Source organism: Onychomys torridus, chromosome 3, assembly GCF_903995425.1.
Source record: "Onychomys torridus chromosome 3, mOncTor1.1, whole genome shotgun sequence".
Classification (NCBI taxonomy): Eukaryota; Metazoa; Chordata; class Mammalia; order Rodentia; family Cricetidae; genus Onychomys; species Onychomys torridus.
Window position 1 is genome coordinate 128,974,196 of NC_050445.1, and position 20,136 is coordinate 128,994,331.

Below are 20,136 nucleotides of genomic sequence, written 5' to 3' on the forward strand. Positions count from 1 at the left end.
TCAAGGTCCTCCTAAAAGGAGCATGAGACAGAGTGGTGGATTCATGACAGCTGCTACAAAATCAACACATGATTTCTTCTGTTTCATGAGGGAAGGTTTATTCTTCAGGTAGCTTCTGTGCAAATATAGTCCAGTGTCAAATGGTCAGTTCTAAAGACAGAAAAATAAACTGGAAAGTTTAATTTTATGAATATATATGTATCTACAAATTCATATTTTTAGGCAATAAAAATGAAATAAAAAAAGCCCAGGACTTTGAAGGAGAGGAGTAGGGATATTGGGGAGGGTTTTCTGGTGGCATTAGGTAGAAATATTGTAATCCAGATACAATCTAACAAATAAATAGTGAAAAAAAGGGAAGAAGCTGCATGACTTCAATAATATCTGCACCTACCCATGAAAGGAGCTGTAAGCATTTGTGTGTTTTCTAGAACTGTACCATATCTGACAAGCCCTGCCATGGTAGAAAACATAACAAGGTAATTATTTTTAACATGACAGAAATCAAAATAAGGTGCAACTCATGGACTACTGGTGTTCTTTGTTGTCCAAAGAGGAGCCCATTCCCACAGATAAACCTGTATTACCTCTATGATCTGAGATGCAGGAAGCCAACAGGCCTATATTGAGTCACTTGGCTAGTCCTGTGGCTGTGTCCAGTACTGCTATTTGCATGTGCCCAAAGCACAGCCCCCTACCCTGAGGACTTCTTCATAGCCAGGTCACATTCTGTTCTGGAGTCAGCCTCACACAGGTCACAGCACAGACATGAGTGCCCCCACTCAGCTCCTGGGGTTGCTGCTGCTCTGGCTCACAGGTAAGGAGTCAGCATTGCAAATTTATTCAGCTGAGTGTGGTCAGTGCTGCCTGGTCTCCAAGAAAGTCTTGTTTTAACAGTATTAATTGTGCAGGAACTTGTTTTTGATTTTCTAATTTCAGGTGCCAGATGTGACATCCAGATGACCCAGTCTCCATCCTCTCTGTCTGCATCTCTGGGAGAAAGTGTCACCATCACATGCCTGGCTAGTCAGAACATTGGTAGTTGGTTAGCATGGTATCAGCAGAAGCCTGGGAATCCTCCTAAGCTTCTGATCTATAATGCAAACAGTTTGGAAGATGGAATCCCATCAAGGTTCAGTGGCACTGGGTCTGGCACACAATTTTCTCTCAAGATCAGTAGCCTGCAGCCTGAAGATGTGGCAGATTATTTCTGTCAACAGCATGATAGTACCCCTCCCACAGTGATTCAATTCATGACAAAAACCACCCAGGGAAGCAGAAGTGAGAGCCTAGGCTGCCACAAATGGTCCTTATGGTTTCTCCAGCTGCTAAGAGTGTTTCTCTTTTCTCTTACCAAGATTTAAAGGTGAATATTATAATTTTTTTAAAGAGACCAGAAATACTTTTCTTTCCTAAAACTCTGTTCTTTCCCCCTATCTAGCATTAAAATCATGAAAATGGTTTTCACAATTCACATGAAATATTAACTTTCCTGAGTTGCAGGTTTGACAACAACAGAGATTTATACAGCAGAGATGTAAACACCCCACCCCTACCCACACACAGCAGGTGTACAGCCATATAGCATGAAGGAGTTTTTAAAAATACTTAACCTATTGAAATTAGAAAATTAGTATCTTAGTATAATATTAAAATCCTGTGGGTACATTCTCAAAACAAAGCAGTAAGACATTACAACCCGTGTCTTTATAGAATCCTCTACCATGTTCAGAGTACTAGTTAAGTACACTAGTTTGTCTTCTAGAGGACCCCAGGTTGTTTTCCAGGAGTCACATGAATGATATCAACTGTCTGTAATTCCATTTCCAGTATAGCTGAGCCTCTTTTCTGGGATCTGAGGTCATTGCATTTATATGGTATACATATGCAGGCAAAACATGAATAGACATAAAATAAATTAAGTAATTATTAAATATTTAAAAATCCTAAGGAACTAGTATCCTTCAAACTGATACTGGGAACAGATTATTTTCAGAATCTAGAGTCCATTTATTTCCTTGTCATAGGGTCCTTAGATAACTTGTCAACTGTCATATCGTATGCATGGAGGAGAGGAGGCTTTCCAAAAATAAGTGTGTAGATGTAACCATCTTGTTAATTAAGAAACACAGAGCCAATTGCAGAGTTAAAAGCCAAGAGGTCAGAGCAATAGCTGAGAGCTGAAAACCTTACCCTTCACTGCTGCTCTGTCTTTCCTCTCTGCAAGAGAGCTACTTCCTGTTTTTTTTCTCTTTTTTTATAGACTTTCTATTCTGCCGTCTCATTGGTTGTAAACCCAATCACATGACTTCATCATCACTGCCTGTCTGTACAGACCTCCAGGTCTTCTATGGTTGGTATTGAGATTAAAGGTGTGTGTCTCCATGCTGGCTGTATCCTTGAACGCAGAGATCTGCCTAGCTCTGCCTCCCAAGTACTGGGATTAAAGGCATGCACCATCACAGCCCAGCTTCTGCTATGGCTTGCCCTGAACCCAAGGCAACTTCATTAATATACAAATAAAATCACATTTCAATACAAATAAAATATCACTATATAAGTGTTTATTCATTTCACTCCTTAGTAGGAGGGCAAGTGTTTTAATTACTTTTATATTTCAATGACAAAATACCACAACCAAGGCAATTTGTGAAAGAAAGCATTTAATTTAGGGGTTTCCCATTCTGGAAGGTTGTGCCATGACAAACATGGCTGTAAGCAGTCCACCACCAGCAGGCGTATATAAATGGCCTTGGATAGTAGCTAAGAACTTGTCTCTATTTTAAAGTAGGAGGCATAGAGAGAAAGAGAGCTATCCAGGAAAGGAACAATAACATCATCAAACTGCATGATCAATAGTCACCAAACATGTAATTAGGTCATTCCAACTTATGACTTCATGGCAGCCTCTAGCATGGCAAAATTCACACAGAGGTTATAATTACCTAGGGGTAGTCAAACAATTCCGCCTATTAATGACTTTGTGCAGCAGATAATGTCATTAAATAACACATTACAGAAGTAATTGAATGATCTACCATGCATGTGATTGCAATAAGATACATCATGGGATAAGCATATGTGCATTCAACAAATCTTATCAATCACAACAGAAAATAATACACATTGGACCTCCTCAGTAACCAGCAGTTCCACCTTGAGGATGATGAACAGACCCTCCTAGAATTATCTATGAAGGAAATTTCATGCAGGGATCCTAGTCTATTACATTTTATCTGTCATGTAGTTCACATTAATTCTGAATAAAATAATTAATGCATTGTTACAACATGGAACATAGAAAGACATTCTTCTATTAGAAGAAAAGAGATCTATATCCTCATTTTTCAATAATCAGTCTATTCATTAACTTCCCAAAAGACTCCTGTTTAGTTAATAAAATTGGTCAGTTTCAATCTGCTCTGTGATGCTACAAAGTTTCTCTCTTTGCTTATCTAAAACTTGTGAAGATACCTCAAAGAATGCACACGAATGATATAAATATGCCCTCATGAATCAACATTCTTATAATACCATGACAGTAACCACAGTTGGAATTTTATTGCCAATAATTAGGAACAAATACTAGGGTATCAGAGTCGGTCTACTGACAGCATAGTTGGAGGCCTATACCTTCAAGGCAGGGAGGTCTGAGAACAGAAAAGCACCAAAGAGTCCAATGTTTCAAGTAGAAATGTTCAAGGTACAAAGACCTGATAGTAATTTCATAGGTATTATTTAGACTCCCATTGTATGTTTTGAAGTGATCAGTACATGTGTATTTGTGTGTGTGTGTGTGTGTGTGTGTGTGTGTGTGTGTGTGTGTGTGTATGTATATATATTGTTTTCCAGTATATATCACATATCATGCTCATCCAGATGCTTCGGTAGTAAAACAATCTCTTCTTAAAGAATCACAAGAGACATTATTATATATGCTCATTGTGGCTGAAGTTTAGGTATGAAAATTTAGGATAATATCAGTCTCCTAGTGACCTTCCATCAAAACATCCCTGTGATTTTAAAATCCTGGCTATATAGGACAAATGTTGTCAGCAATCATAACATTCAGCCTTACTCTTCTTGCCTAAGGGGTTTATGTTATAACTTGAATCACTGTGGGAGGATATCATAGCTTTTATAACAGTAATAATTTGCAACATCTTCAGATACCAGGCTATGATGGTGAAGGTGAAATTTATCCCAGAATTATTGCCACTGAACCCTGAGGGGAACCCAAGATGGCAAATGGAATGCATCATAGATTAGGATCTTTTGGAATTTTTCCTGCTTTCTTCTGGTATTAGTATAAGCAACTGTTAATATGTGCCTGGCATCTGATGGCAATACCATCCTAGAGATGCCAACAGGAAGGATGGAGACAGGGTCATCAGGATGTCATATCTAGCTCCTTAGATTGGAAAATTGAGAGCAATTGTTGTTATCCTTCCCTAGGCCCAAGACTCCATGGCACACTGCCAGTCTTAGGAACAAAAGAGAACAGAGGCTAGTGTGTCAGTTGGCTGAGAGTACATCTAAAGAATGCATGAGAAGTCTGTGTCTAGGGCAACTTTTTATTGAGGTAACAGGCTAGTTTATATATAGCTTGAAGACAAAGGAACAAGCAAAATCAGGCCAGACTGAGGGCAGTCAGGAGTTATCAGTTCAAATACTAAAGAGTTCCTATGCAGGGGCAAGTGCAGGGAAGGAGCCAGAAAACCTAAATAGTAGAGGCAGCACATCCCTTACATTATCAACTGATAGGCTGTCAGAAAAATAAATATATTGATGCCCGCTTTCTGGCATAGAAAAAAAATTGCTGGCTTTTAAAATAAAGTGATTTCCTCTCCTTATGAAGTGGATCCAGGTTCTTCAACCTGAAGTGGGAATGAAGGCCAGACTCCTACTTTAAATACTGAAATATTTTGAGGTACAAGCACACTTAACGGACTTATTTGGTTGTAGAATTACATACACAATAAACAACATTATCCTTGGATTTTCCTATGAAAGACCAACCAGCAATGATCATTATGATTGGATAAATCTCAAGAGTTACCCTTTCTCATCTAGACCCAGATAATCAGTAGCCCCTGTAATTGAATGCAAAGCCATATACCCATGCTGTGCCTTGATTGTAACTGACAACTGCACAGGTTGTGTCCAACTTATTCAGTAATTACTCATGCAGTGGGGTGTCATCTGGACTCATGCAAATTAGCAGGGATTGAGATAATATGGGCACAACAGTTATGAATATGTATTGCACAGCCATCATGAGCTTCATGATACACTAAGGGAATTGATGAACTTTCTTCTTAAATTATGATCATCTTCCATATCATCTTATGGAACACTGGAAACTGAACCAATAGATTAAATCAGAGAAGCTTTCACGTATTTTGTTCTTTGAGTCAAAGTACCGGAAACACCTGAATTCCACCAGTGTTCTGTCATGATTCACGATTTTAACTTCTGGAAATTGTTAGTGTTTTTGGAATTCAGCAGTCCATTCTTCTTGGCATGTGGGTAGCTTCATTTCTTTTATTAAATGCCAGTCTAAAGTTGAGAAGTTATACTCTGTCAGCCTAATTACTCTTTCAATAATAACTGTTTCAACTATTTATTCACTGCACACCAGAAGCCATTGGTCCACTGTCTGTTTAGCTGCCTTTGAAGAAAGGAACACTGTACATTTTCTGGATTGCAAAGGGCACTTCAGGGATGGTGCCATATTGTCCTGTTTCAGAAGATGCCTGTTGCTAAAGCCACAACCACACTTATCTTGGCAAGAATTGGTAGTCCTTCGTTTTGTGTCATTTCTGTCCATTTTGTTCTGTTTGTCAGCAGTCAATGTGAGGACACTTTGTTGTCCAATGGTGATTTTTGGTCTTTTAATAGGTTTTGGGTATGGAATAAATTTTATTGTTTAAGAGGTTTGATTACAAGTTATTGTTAATGGTTAGGAAAAGGGCTGAGCAAAGGAGATTAGATTTAATGTTGTTGTTTAAAAAAAGATATATAGATTGTTGAATCTACTCTGAAAAGTAAAGAGAAGATATAGATATCTAACTATGGGTTGGAATTCCAAAAAAACACTAACAATTTCTAGAACTTAAAATCCTAAATCATGACAGAACACTGCTGGAATTCAGGGGTTTCTGGTACATGGACTACAATGTGAGGTTGAACTATAGATCTTGTGTACATCCTACTTCACAAATGAGTCTGACAGATACACCAAGCCCATAGTTAGATATCTATATCTTCTCTTTACTTTTCAGAGTAGATTCAAAAAATCTAACTTTTGCCACAATGAACGTTAACTCCATATGCAAGTTCTTCAATGCCCATATTCTCTGAAGTAGATTGGTACTGCCAGGAGCTGACATGTCTCATAGTCATAAAAAAAGAAAAAAAGTTATTAAAATATTTTAAATTCCATATTCTGTAGATCTCTGAAGGGTATGAAGATGGCCTGTCTACCTAAAATATATCTGCTCAACCTTGAAAACATACCAAATATGACTACAAGTTTGATTGTAGTATCTAACTACTAACTTTCATTTCTTTATATCCTAATAGTTGGTAATAATAACATTCAAGGATTAGAAAATTGCATTACCTTTTTAAATGAACTATATAAATACAATATCTTGAAGAAATTTAGACACATACATACAGCATTTTCTAACAACCTCAACCTCAATATATATAATTTGTATATAATATACAAAAATCCAATCAAATGTAAAGCATTTAAAACTAGTAATTGTCTTTTAAATGTAGATTCAATAATCTATCTTTTTATCTATATCGTATCTATATCTTCTCTTTACTTTTCAGAGTAGATCCAATAATCTATATATCTTTTTTTAAAAACAACAACTTTAAATCGAATCTCGTTTGCTTAGCTCTTTTCCTAACCATTAACAATAACTTGTAACCAACCCTATTAAACAATGAAATTTATCCCAGACCCAAAACCCATTAAAAGGCCAAAACTAACCCGCCCCACAGCACCTCTTGGGAATGTGGATGTCATGTTCTTACAATTGCTTCCTGCTTTCTGGGGTGAATACGTCATTAGGGGATCCTGAAAAGAAAATTTTGGGGTTAATTGTCAAGTCCTGGGAGGGCTAGCTACATCATTTGTTGTCTAGTCTCTGCATAATGAGGAAATGTAGGGCTTGTCTCAAGTCCTTGCTTGATTTGTCTGTGAGTCTGGATCATCTAAGCTAGCCACCTCAAAATTGTCCTGAGCCATTTGTAATCCAAAGCCAATCATTCTGTGGTGTTAATCACTTTAATGGCTTTACCAGAGTCCATGTGGAATCAACTTTGTGGAGTCATGTCATCCTTTTGAAGATTTCAAAGTTGCTGTTATGCATCGTCATGGTTCCCTGCCAATTTTTCCCGCTCCTATGTGGTTTGGAGCTATCACAGTCTGATTAATGTCTGTCTTCAGAACCATGAATGTTCTTCGCTAGAAGAGAAAATCTTTACAGCAATTTCTCCCCACTATTTGTCTTGCCAAACTCTTCCAAACTGACATTTGCCAACGCTTTCTTGTAACATGGTGGTCATGGCAATTCTCTCTGTACAAGCAGCAGTAAACTCTTTGCTCCAAGTGGCAGCATCACCAAAGTCACCAACATGATGAGAAGGAGCCAGCAACTCAGAGCAGTAGCCGCTGCCTCCATGGTTCCACTGCCACCATTTGTGGGTAGGCCTAGGCCAAACTTCTCCTCAGCAAGCTTCTTTCTATCATATAAATATGTTCTATTCATTTACATTTAGCATTAGATTATTGAAAACAGATATAAAAGAATCTTTAACCTGAGAATTTGTATTTCATCTGATTCTCAATTTTATTTGTTTCCAACAGCTGTTGTAGAAATTTCCAGTGACTAGTGGTCTGACACAGGAAGTTCTAACCTCTCACAATCTTAAATGTCAGAACTCTATACTGAGCTTCAGTTAGTCCTCTTCAGGCTGTGTTGTGTTGTGGAACCTCCCAGAGGCTTCAGAGGAGACTCTACCCCTGACATCTTCTAGATTCCATGAACCGAAGCTCTTGTTGTCTCTGACTATATCAGTGAATTGCTGTTCTCTGTGTTTACACAGCCTGATCCCCTTGTGTCTGTGTTTAATCTCATAATGAGTGTAGATGTAATGGTCTTATTATATAAGAAACACAAAACCAAATGCAGAGTTAAAAGCCCAAGAGATCAGAGCTGTAGCTAAGAGCTGAGACTAAAACCACTTTCTTACCATTTGCTGCTGCTGCTGTCCTTCCACTCAGAAAGAGACCTACTCCCTGTCTGTCTCTTGTTTTATTGACTTTTTGTTCTGCCTTCTCATTGGTTATAAACCCACCTACATGATTTCCTCGTCACTGCCTGTCTATATAGACCTTCAGGTATCTATGGTTGGTATTGAGATTAAAGGCATGTTTTTCCATACTTATTATGGCCTTAAACACACAGAAGCTGCCTGCTATGTGATTGGTTTTAGGGCATGTGCTATTACTTCCAGAAAACTGCTATGGCATGTTATTAGGTCTGACCCCCAGGCAACTTTATTTATTAACATACAATTAAAATCACATTTCAACACTAATAAAATATCACCATAAATGAGAATCCTTTTTATTTCATTTGAGGCCTCTCTAATCAGTGTAGGAAAATCACACCCTGTATATGTTTGTTGTTTACATCTTGAAAGCCCCTTTTCTCATCTAAGGTATATTCATAGCTTCCAGGTGATATAATCATGATGCAAAAGGTTAATACTCAGTGTAATTAACCACTGAAGAAACATGCCTTTCTCCTTTCCAACTCCTGTACCCACAGTTACATATATTATAAATCTTTCTACATTTATACTTATAAATAATGTTGATAGGTCCTTACACCCATCAGAATGTCTGAGATCAAAAACACTGAAGACAGCTTATACTGGAGAGGATGTGGAGCAAGTGCAACTCTCTTCCACTGCTGGTGGGAATGCAAGTTTGTACAGCCACTTTGGAAATCAATATGGCACTTTCTTAGAAAATTGGGAATCAATCTCCCCCAAGACCCAGCTATACCACTCTTGGGCATATACCCAAGGAATGTTCAATCATACCACAAGGACACTTTCTCAGCTATGTTCATAGGATCATTGTTTGTAATAGCCAGAACCTGGAAACAGCCTATATGCCCTTCAACTGAAGAATGGATAAGGAAAATGTGGTACATATACACAATGGAGTACTACTCAGCAGAGAAAAACAATGACATCATAAGGTTTGCAGGCAAATTGATGGATCTAGAAAAAATCTTCCTGAGTGAGATAACCCAGACTCAGAAAGACAAACATGGCATGTACTAACTTATAGGAGCTTACTAAATGTAAAACAAAGATGACTAGACTGCTACTTACAACTCCAGGGAGGCTACCTAGAAAACTTGACCCTAAGAAAGACACAGGGATCACCCAATGACTGAGAAATGGATGAGATCTACATGAACAACCTGCACATGAGTAGGGGTGGTATGAAGAGCAAGGTTTGATGGAAAGAGAGCATAGGGGAGCGGGAAATCCCAGCTGGATCAAGAACAGAAAGGGAGAACAAGGAATAACAGACCATGATAAATGAAGACCACATGAGCATAGGAAGAAGCAAAGTGTTATAGAGCTCCCTAGAAATCCACAAAGATACCTCCACTGCAGACTACTGGTAATGATTGAGAGAAAGCCTGAACTGACCTACACTGGTGATTGGAAGGCCAAACACCCTAACTGTTGTGGTAGAAATCTCATCCAATGACTGAGGGAAGCAGATGCAAAGATTCACAGCCATGACCCAGGTGGAGCTCCAAGACACCAATTGGCGAGAAAGAGGAGGGATTGAATTATCAAGAATTGTTGAGACCAAGATTGGAAAAATCACAGGGACAAATAGCAAAACTAATGGAAACACTTGAAATATGAACCAGTAGCTGAGGAGACACCAACTGGATCAGGATCTCTGGATAAGTCAGACAGTTGATTAGCTTGAACTCTTAGGGAGGCCTCTAGGCAGTGCAACCAGGACCTGTCCTTAGTGCATGAGCTGGCTGTTGGACTTTGGGGCTTTTGCAGGGATACTTTGCTCAGCCTGGGGGTAGGGGACTGGAACTGTCTGGATTGAATCTACCAGATTGAGCTGAATCCCCAGAGGAGTCCTTGCCCTGGAGGAGACAGGAATGGGGATGAGCTGGGGGAAATACAGGGGGGAGTTGCTAGCGGGGAGGATAGTGGAATCCATGGCTGGTATGTAAAATTAAATAAAATTACAAAATAAAATATAAAAAAAATCAACAACAAATAATGTTGAAGTGAGAGGGAATGTGTAGCAATTGTAATGATTTACATAAAGACTTGCTCTGTCAGTACTCTCCTGCAGAGGGAATAACACAGCCAGAAGTGGCACAAACCATTATAGAGAAGCTCAGTCTATAGAGGAGTCATGATCTAGTCTGAAAAATTTCATTATCCAGTACTCAGTAGGCCTCAAGATGGATATTTTATTTTGTAATTTTATTATTTACTTTTCAAAGTAATATATTTATTTCATTTTAAGGTTTATTTTTACACACATGGGTGATGTTCTATGGTGATATTTTATTTGTACTGAAATGAGATTTTATTTGTATATTAATAAAGTTGCCTTGGGGTCAGAACAAGCCATAGCAGAAGCTGGTGCATGCCTTTAATCTCAGCACTTGGGAGGCAGAGCTAGGCAGGATCTCTGTGTGTTCAAGGATGTAGCGAGCATGGAGACACACACCTTTAATCTCAATACCAACCATAGAAGACCTGGAGGTCTGTACAGACAAGCAGTGATGAGAAGGTCATGTGGTTGGGTTTACAACCAATGAGAAGGCAGAACAGAAAGTATATAAAAAGGGAAAAACACAGGAAGTAGGTCTCTTGCGGAGAGGAAAGACAACAGCAGCAGTGAAGGCATGTCCTCCTTATTTAGTGGTTGGCTGGCATCTCTCCCTACTCCCCTAACTCCACCCTCCTTCTTCTGATCATTCTCAATGTGGTTTTCTCACCTAACTTCCTGCCCTGCTATGGGCCTGTCAGCTTTTTATTAACCAATGAGAGTGATACATATTGATAGTGTAGAAAAGGATTATTCCACAGCAACTATGTAAGGAGTATTGTCAATATTAACCACTACATTCTTAGACTACAGGCTGATGATGGTAAGGAAAACATCTACATGTACCCCCATTCACATAATGGATCTAGTTTGGGACTTAACTCCTGCCCTGCTTAAGAACAGCTTACTGAAAAAGTTATTAGCATAGACTGTTGTGCTTTGGGCACATGCAAATCAGCAGGGGTGGGGAGGAACTGAGTAGCTTCAAAAGTGGTTCATCTCTTTACTCTGTAAATGATCAATGTCTCCAATTTTTCTTAGTTTTGTTTTCCACATGGAAAGTTTATTGAGGAAATAGAGAAAGGAATGGAAGGAATACCTGAAAGCTGTCTTAGAGAGAGAGAGAGAGAGAGCACATTTTGTAAGAATAGAGAAAAAGAGGGTTAAGAGGTGTTTTCTCTTAAAGTGGGCTTTATATAAGTTGACATCAGGACATTGGGTGGGCCAGGTATTATCCTCTAATTGGCCAGACTTAAAAAAAAATGAGTCTGAATGCTAATGTTGCTCCCTTTTTGATTATCATAAAACTGTTAGTTATGGATTGCAAGTGGGAGGGCCTGAGGGTGCCAAATTCTTGAGACTGCTTTCTATTGAGTTGGGACAAAGTTGGGTCCTGGGGTTGGGGTCATGCACAGCAGGAAGTGTGAGTGTAGAAGCATTCAGCTAGCTGTCATTGTGGAGTCCTCAGATGTTTGTTCCTTTGAGGAGCTGAGAAGCCAGTTTCCTAGGAGAAAAAAAAAGTAGATTGTTATCACTGGCCCCATGAACAGGACTAGCCATGGAAAAGTGATCACTGCCAGAAAGAATGGAGTGGAAGAGTGTCTTGGATGTATAGAAGAGGAAGGGTGAATGAATGAGACACAAGAACAGATATGCCATTCAGTGGGGCATCTTGAAAAACCAGGTTCCAGTTGCTGGGTAGGTGCTGGCTTGATCCTGGAGAGGTGGTTCCAGCAGTGAAGTTCTAAGAGCTTGGCAAGATGGCACACAAAAATTGAGGGATGATGTGTTCTACGGGAGCTGTCATATCTTCTGTTTCCCTAGAGGTGGGAAATGACCCCACACTGTGAAAGTGTCAACAAGTTAGGAGATAACAGAGTTTTTATGATTGGACATTGTGGGTGAAGACAACCTGTGAGTATTCATGTAGTTGGCATCCTTGGTTGGTGGTTGGCATCCTCAGAGTTGGTTCAGGGGCTGGCATATCTGGAGGATCCCCTGTGGACTGGCCTTGGCACAACTCTGGAAAGAGGGATGAAACTACAAAATATGCTCAAAAAAGTGTGTGGTCAAAATGGGCTCTGGACACTGTTTTCACCAGACCATATTTTTGATACAGTAGTAGAACTTTTCCCAGGAACCTACACGTATCTGTAACAAGGCTGGAACAGATTTACATCTTGGTGTCATAGCAAAAGGCTAAGGCTCTGTATTAAAAGGCATCAACATTTTTAAAAGACAACCGTAGGAATTTAAAACTCTGAACCTCCAAAGTTATATTTGAAACCAGTTAATCCTGGACTATGAAGCTTGTGAATGAGGAACACCTGTCAGTACTTTTAACAGGAAACTTATTAATGCGTTATCAAGATGCTTGTACCTTGGGGTTGGGGGCTACTAAACTGAAACACCATCAGATCTGAGAAGGATGAATTTAAGCAGAAATGATACAGTTTTCCAGCTACCTAGGCAGGCCTAGGCTTCTCTTAAATTGGAGAAGGGAGTCTCATTCACCCCTGTGACAGGAATTGGCTAGGGAACTGTGGGACCCGAGAAAGAAGTTAAAACAGAGTAGGTAGCTCCCAAGTCCAATAGAAGGTCAATGGACTTGCAGTGCCACCCCAGGCTGAGAGAGAATGGGAAATATCAAATCTAGCACCATCAGTCCTCTGCCAGGCTTAGGAGTTCATCTGTTCCATATGTATTCCATTTTTCTTACCAAAGTAAGTAAATAAATAAATTAAATTAAATAAAAGACCACATGGTCAGGCATCAGAGGTCCATCATGTGGTCACACTCCATCTTTACTAAGGGCAGTGGGAAGTCACTTCCTGGCTCAAGCATAGGTTGTAGCAGCATGTGCCTATATGGGCCCCTAGAGACCTGTTCTCTCTCACTCCCAAGCTCTCAGGCATCAGCAAGCCAATGTACATTTCCCTATGGGCTGGACAGAATGCCCTTAATGATCTTGCTTCTTTTTACAGGGGTAGCCTAGGACCACCTGCATGTCAGGTGTTTACACTGGGATTTATAACAATGACAAAACTACAAAAATGTCTCTCTTTATCTAAGGTCTATTCAGGATAACAAAGATCAATGTATGCCTAACCTTCTCACTTTTCTTACATATAGGTAAGCTCTAAAGGGGCAGAGGAGGGTCCCCAGTCCCTATACAATTTGGTGTAAGTTCAAGTCCCTGCCTTGGCAGCTGCCCTAAGACAACCACTTCTCCCTCCTGAAGATGAAATTGTAAATGGTCTCTTTAAATGAGAAACACAGAGCCAAATGCACAGTTAAAAGCCGAAAGGATCAGAGCTTTAACCTACCAGTTGCTGCTGTCCTTCCCCTGAGAGAGAGATCTTTTCCTGTGTAACTCATGTTTGTATTGCCTTTCTGTTCTGCCTTCTCATTGGCTTTAAATCCACCTACATGATTTCCTCGGCATTGGCTGTTTATACAGACCTCCAGGTCTCTATGGTTTGTTCTGAGGTTAAAGGTTCTAGTCACCACTTGACTGTGTCCTTGAGACTATGCCTGCCTTGGGACCAGATTAAGGGCATATGCCAGCACAGCTGGACTTCTGCTACATGGCTTGCTTTTAGCTCTGACCTTCAGGCAACTTTATTAATTAACATACAAGTAAAATCACATTTCAGCATAAATAAAATATCACCATAACGCCCCCCCCCATGGTGGGGGGACAAGGGAAATCAACCATGAGACTCCATCTTGCCAAAGCTCAGCTCAGGTCTACACTGCCAGGAGCCTGGCATCAATGCAGCCTGGGGCCACTGATCACATTATTGCCTTAATCCCCAGCTGCCCACAAGGATATGCCCTGACTGCCAACAGCCTGGACACTGGAAATTGGAATGTCTTGTGCAGTCTCATCCTCTATGCCATACCACTGAGGTCCAACCTCATCAACACTGGCATCTGACTCTCCAGGCCTTTGAACTCCAATTGTCCTTATTCTTAACAGCACAGTGTAGATTTCCCTGCTGAGAACGTTTCTCTGTGGTGCTACAGGACAGCATATCTGGTTTGTAATTGCAGCCAGCTATTTTGATCTCTTCTAGGTTCAAGGTATTTCCTTTTCCACTTACAAAAACTTACAATCTGCAAATGAGTTTGCAAATCCATTATATTTTAATTACATTAAAGTTTAATATTCCCAAAACTGTGGAAGGTTCCTCTTGGCTGCAGTTCACACATGTCCTTAATGTGAAGCTGAAATACAAAGCAAAGTCCTAGGCAGTGTGTTTTCTAAGGAAGGACAGTATGTGATGTTCCTCGTCCATCATTTATAAGTAATCCATATCCTCCAATTAAAGTTTGTCTGCCATGCATTTTGCCTTATTATGGGCCTTCTCCCTTCACTCTTGAAGCATGTGCTCTGCTGTGCAAGCTTTGGTTTAATCACATGAATCTGTGTCTGGTCACACCCAGGCATCACAGCTGCAGTGAGTCCCTAAGTGCAGCAGCCATGTCCTGTCAAGAGAACAGCTTCTCACAGCACTCCTGCTGCTGCTAGCCATCTGGCTCTTTCATCAATTCAGTCCCCTCCACTGCAATGAATAGATAGTATCCTGCAGATATGACCATCACTAGATCTCACTCAGTTCTCAAGCTCTCAATGACTGTCTTGAGGAGAATATATAAATGAGTTGTTACTGTAAGTTGTATTTTACCTACAAAAGAAAATTTCAATATATTTGAAAAAAATTCCATTTAGAGGATTTTATAAAATATTAGCAAAAGAAGTAACTATGTGTCATATGTGATATATGATAAAAAGCAATGATCTTCACTTGTTATATAGTTCATAATGTCAAGTTATAAATGTATATATCTGTTTTAAGTCAGCCCACTCTTCTGGACATTTTCTATGCCTATGAGGTTACAAAGCAGAAACCCAGAAGAAAGAATGGGACTAGGAAAAGAAGGAGAACAGAAAGCTAAGCAGAGTCTGATATTCTCTGACATATATAACCATAGAAATAATTTAAAAATTGTGTTATTTTCTGCTAATATACTTAAAGCTTACATTTTTAATTGACTGGTACATTTTCTCTGCATTCATTCCTTTGGACTTTTAGTGGTTTGCCAAGTAAGCCAAATCTCAAGTTCCCTATGGATTTGCAGACATTAGAACAATTGTTATTTATTTATATTGATTTTGTAACAGTTACTCATTTTTCCTAACTAGCTATATGCCCTATTCTAATAAGCAGGACAATGTTTGAGCAACGCTTTAAATTTTGTATTTTGGTGGCACATATTTATTTGCAAACACATATATGCCATCTCAATTTTCTTTGTGACTAATTACAGTTGTTCTAATGCATTTTCTTTGTAATTGCCACAAAGCCTGAATGTTCAATAGAAACCTTATCTCAAACTATAAATTTACATCCTGGCTGCTAAGCAATGGCAGCAATCTGGAACTCAAAGCAACAATACATTTACAGTGTACTGTACAGAATGAACCAGATTGGACGTTCAACAGTGTGCTAATAAATGACTTTATAGTAAGTGTTTCTGTCCCACTTTATACCACTATATGCTTCTGGGCACATTTGGTAGACTAGGTGTGTGAAATAAACTTTTGAATTATGACATGTCTGATCACCATGATTTTACTTGATCCAATATAATAAATAATATCTGTGAATAAGGGTAGACTAGTATGTTTGTGCACACACTTTGTACATATTCAAAACTACGTTTAATGTCTTCTTTTAATATTTCCACATTTCTAGATAGCAAGAAGTGGGGTGCATGTCTGTGTGTTTATGCATGTGTATCTGACTGTGTTTGAACAATTATTCATTTTTGTTCCATCAGTCATTGTGAGGAACTTTGGCTTTTCATGAGTTCCTCCTCTCCACCCATCCCTTCCCCAACACACTAGGATTTACACTGACTATTATCCTTGTAGTTTTTCCTCTAGGCTCTGAGATGGCCTACTTCTCATCTCTCCAGAAGAGGGCAATAACACACTTTATAGACAAGTTCACCAGCCTTACTGTAGACAACCTGGTAACACTTTGAATTAAAAAGGTTTCCAGGTTCTTGATTCACTTTGCATTCACAAATGTTTCCAGGCCTTTGACCACTTCTTTGAGATTGGTCCAAACACATTTCACTGACACACTCTCTGAAGCTGGGAACCCTGAAAAGCTTGTCCCAGAATCTCAATCCTGTTCATAATAACCCTGGCTCAGGAGGGTCAGAGGCTCAAGGTCCTCCTAAAAGGAGCATGAGACAGAGTGGTGGATTCATGACAGCTGCTACAAAATCAACACATGATTTCTTCTGTTTCATGAGGGAAGGTTTATTCTTCAGGTAGCTTCTGTGCAAATATAGTCCAGTGTCAAATGGTAGGCTCTAAAGACAGAAACATAAGCTGGAAAGTTTAATTTTATGAATATATATGTATCTCCAAATACATAAATTCATGCAATAAAAGTGAAAAAAAAAAAGCCCAGGACTTTGAAGGAGTTTAGGGAGGAATATTTGGGAGGCTTTTCTTAGAGAAATAGGTAGAAATATTATAATCAAAATACAATCTAACAAATAAGAAATGAAAAATAAAGAGAAGAAGATGCATGACCTCAATAACATCTGCACCTACCAATGAAAGGAACTATTAGCATTTGTGTGTTTTCTAGAACTCTACCATATATGACAAGCTTTGCCATGGCAGAAAACATAACAAGGTAATTCTACATTTAACATGACAGAAATCAAAATAAGGTGTAACTCATGGACTACTGGTATTCTTTATTGTCCAAAGAGGAGCACATTCACACTGATAATTCTGTATTGCCTCTCTGATCCGAGATGAAGGAAGCCAACAGGCCTGTATTGAGTCACTTATCTAGTCCTGTGGCTGTGTGCAGTCACTGTTATTTGCATGTGCCCAAAGCACAGCCCACTACCCTGAGGACTTCTTCATAGTCAGGTCACATCCTGTTCTGGAGTCAGCCTCACACAGGTCACCGCACAGACATGAGGGTCCCCACTCAGCTCCTGGGGTTGTTGCTGCTCTGGCTTACAGGTAAGGAAGGCAGCATTGCAAATTTATTCAGCTGACTGTGGTCAGTGCTGCCTGGTCTCCAAGAAAGTCTTGTTTTAACAGTATTAATTGTGCAGGAACTTGTTTTTGATTTTCTAATTTCAGGTGCCAGATGTGACATTCAGATGACCCAGTCTCCAGCCTCTCTGTCTGCATCTCTGGGAGAAAGTGTCACCATCACATGCCTGGCTAGTCAGAACATTGGTAGTTGGTTAGCATGGTATCAGCAGAAGCCTGGGAATCCTCCTAAGCTCCTGATCTATGAGGCAAACAGTTTGGAAGATGGGATCCCATCAAGGTTCAGTGGCACTGGGTCTGGCACACAGTTTTCTCTCAAGATCAGCAGCATGCAGCCTGAAGATGTGGCAGATTATTTCTGTCAACAGTATGATAGTACCCCTCCCACAGTGATTCAATTCATGACAAAAACCAGCCAGGGAAGCAGAAGTGAGAAGAGCCTAGGCTGCCCCAAATGCTCCTTATGGTTTCTCCAGCTGCTAAGAGTGTTTCTCTTTTCTCTTACCAAGATTTAAAGGTGAATATTATAATTTTTGTAAAGAGACCAGAAATACTTTTCTTTCCTAGAACTCGGTTCTTTCCCCCCGTCTAGCATTAAAATCATGAAAATGGTTTTCACAATTCACATGAAATAGTAACTTTCCTGAGTTGCAGGTTTGGCAACAACAGAGATTTATACAGCAGAGATGTAAACACCCCACCCCTACACACACAGCAGGTGTACAGCCATATAGTGCTGTGGATATCGCTCTGTGTAAATAAAGTTCTGATTGGCCAGTGGACAGGCAGGAAGTATAGGCGGGACAAGAGAGAAGAGAATTCTGGGAAGTAGAAAGTTGAAGAGAGACACCACCTACCGCCGCCATGAGAAGCAACATGTAAAGACACTAGTAAGCCACAAACCATGTGGCAAAGTATAGACTAACAGAAATGGATTAATTTAAGATAGAAAAGGTAGATAACAAGCAGCCTGCCACGGCCATACAGTTTGTAAGCAATATAAGTTTTTGTGTGCTTTCTTGGTTGGGTCTGAGCGACTGTGGGACTAGCAGGTAAGACAGATTTGTCCTGACTGGGCCAGGCAGGAAAACTCTAACTACAATATAGCATGAAGGAGTTATTAAAAGTAATTATCCTATTGAAATTAGAAAATTAGTATCTTAGTATAATATTAAAATCCTGTGGGCACATTCTGGAAACAAAGCAGTAAGACATTACAACCCATGGCTTTATAGAATCCTCTACCATGTTCAGAGTACTAGTTAAGTGCACTAGTTTGTCTTCTAGAGGACCCCAGGTTGTTTTCCAGGAGTCACATGAATTATATCAATTGTCTGTAATTCCATCTCCAGTATAGTTGAGCCTCTTTTCTGGGATCTGAGGTCATTGCACTTATATGGTATATAAATGCAAATGCAGGCAAAACATGAATAGATGTAAAATAAATTAAGTAATTATTAAATATTTAAACATCCTAAGGAACTAGTATCCTTAAAAACTGATACTGGGAACAGATTATTTTCAGAATCTAGAGTCCATTTATTTCCTGATCATAGGGTCCATAGATAACTTGTCAACTGTCATATCGTATGCATGGAGGAGAGGAGGCTTTCCAAAAATAAGTGTGTAGATGTAACCATCTTGTTAATTAAGAAACACAGAGCCAATTGCAGAGTTAAAAGCCAAGAGGTCAGAGCAATAGCTGAGAGCTGAAAACCTTACCCTTCACTGCTGCTCTGTCTTTCCTCTCTGCAAGAGAGCTACTTCCTGTTTTTTTCTCTTTTTTTATAGACTTTCTATTCTGCCGTCTCATTGCATGTAAACCCAACCACATGACCTCCTCATCACTGCCTGTCTATACAGACCTCCAGGTCTTCTATGGTTGATATTGAGATTCAAGGCGTGTGTCTCCATGCTGGCTGTATCCTTGAACACACAGAGATCCACCTAGCTCTGCCTGACAAGTGCTGGGATTAAAGGTGTGCACAGCCCAGCTTCTGCTATGGCTTGCCCTGAACCCAAGACAATTTTATTAATATACAAATAAAATCACATTTCAGTACAAATAAAATATCACTATATAAGTGTTTATTCATTTTACTCCTTAGTAGGAGGGCAAGTGTTTTAATTACTTTTATATTTCAATGACAAAATACCACAACCAAGGCAATTTGTGAAAGAAAGCATTTAATTTAGGGGTTTCCCATTCTGGAAGGTTGTGCCATGACAAACATGGCTGTAAGCAGTCCACCACCAGCAGGCATATATAAATGGCCTTGGATAGTAGCTAAGAACTTGTCTCTATTTTAAAGTAGGAGGTATATAGAAGAAGAGAGCTATCCAGGAGAGGAACAATAACATCATCAAGCTGGATGATCAACAGTCACCAAACATGCAATTAGGTCATTCCAACTTCTGACTTCATAGTAGCCTCTAGCATGGCAAAATTCACACAGAGGTTATAATTACATAGGGGTAGTCAAACAATTCAGCCTATTACTGACTTTGTGCAGCAGAGAATTTCATTAAATAACACATTACAGAAGTCATTGTATGATCTACCATGCATGTGATTGCAATAAGATACATCATGGGATAAGAATATGTGCATTCAACA

General features: G+C 39.5%; 2 gene segments (V, D, J or C); both read left to right on the plus strand.

Annotated features, from left to right (window-relative positions):
- Nucleotides 1-768: 768 nt before the first annotated feature.
- On the plus strand, nt 769-1,364 carry LOC118580178. The segment is given in 2 exon segments: nt 769-817; nt 940-1,364. Coding segments are annotated over 2 exon segments (474 nt in total).
- A 16,070-nt stretch (nt 1,365-17,434) lies between these two features.
- LOC118580179 lies at nt 17,435-18,034 on the plus strand. The segment is given in 2 exon segments: nt 17,435-17,483; nt 17,607-18,034. Coding segments are annotated over 2 exon segments (477 nt in total).
- The last annotated feature ends 2,102 nt before the right edge of the window (nt 18,035-20,136 follow it).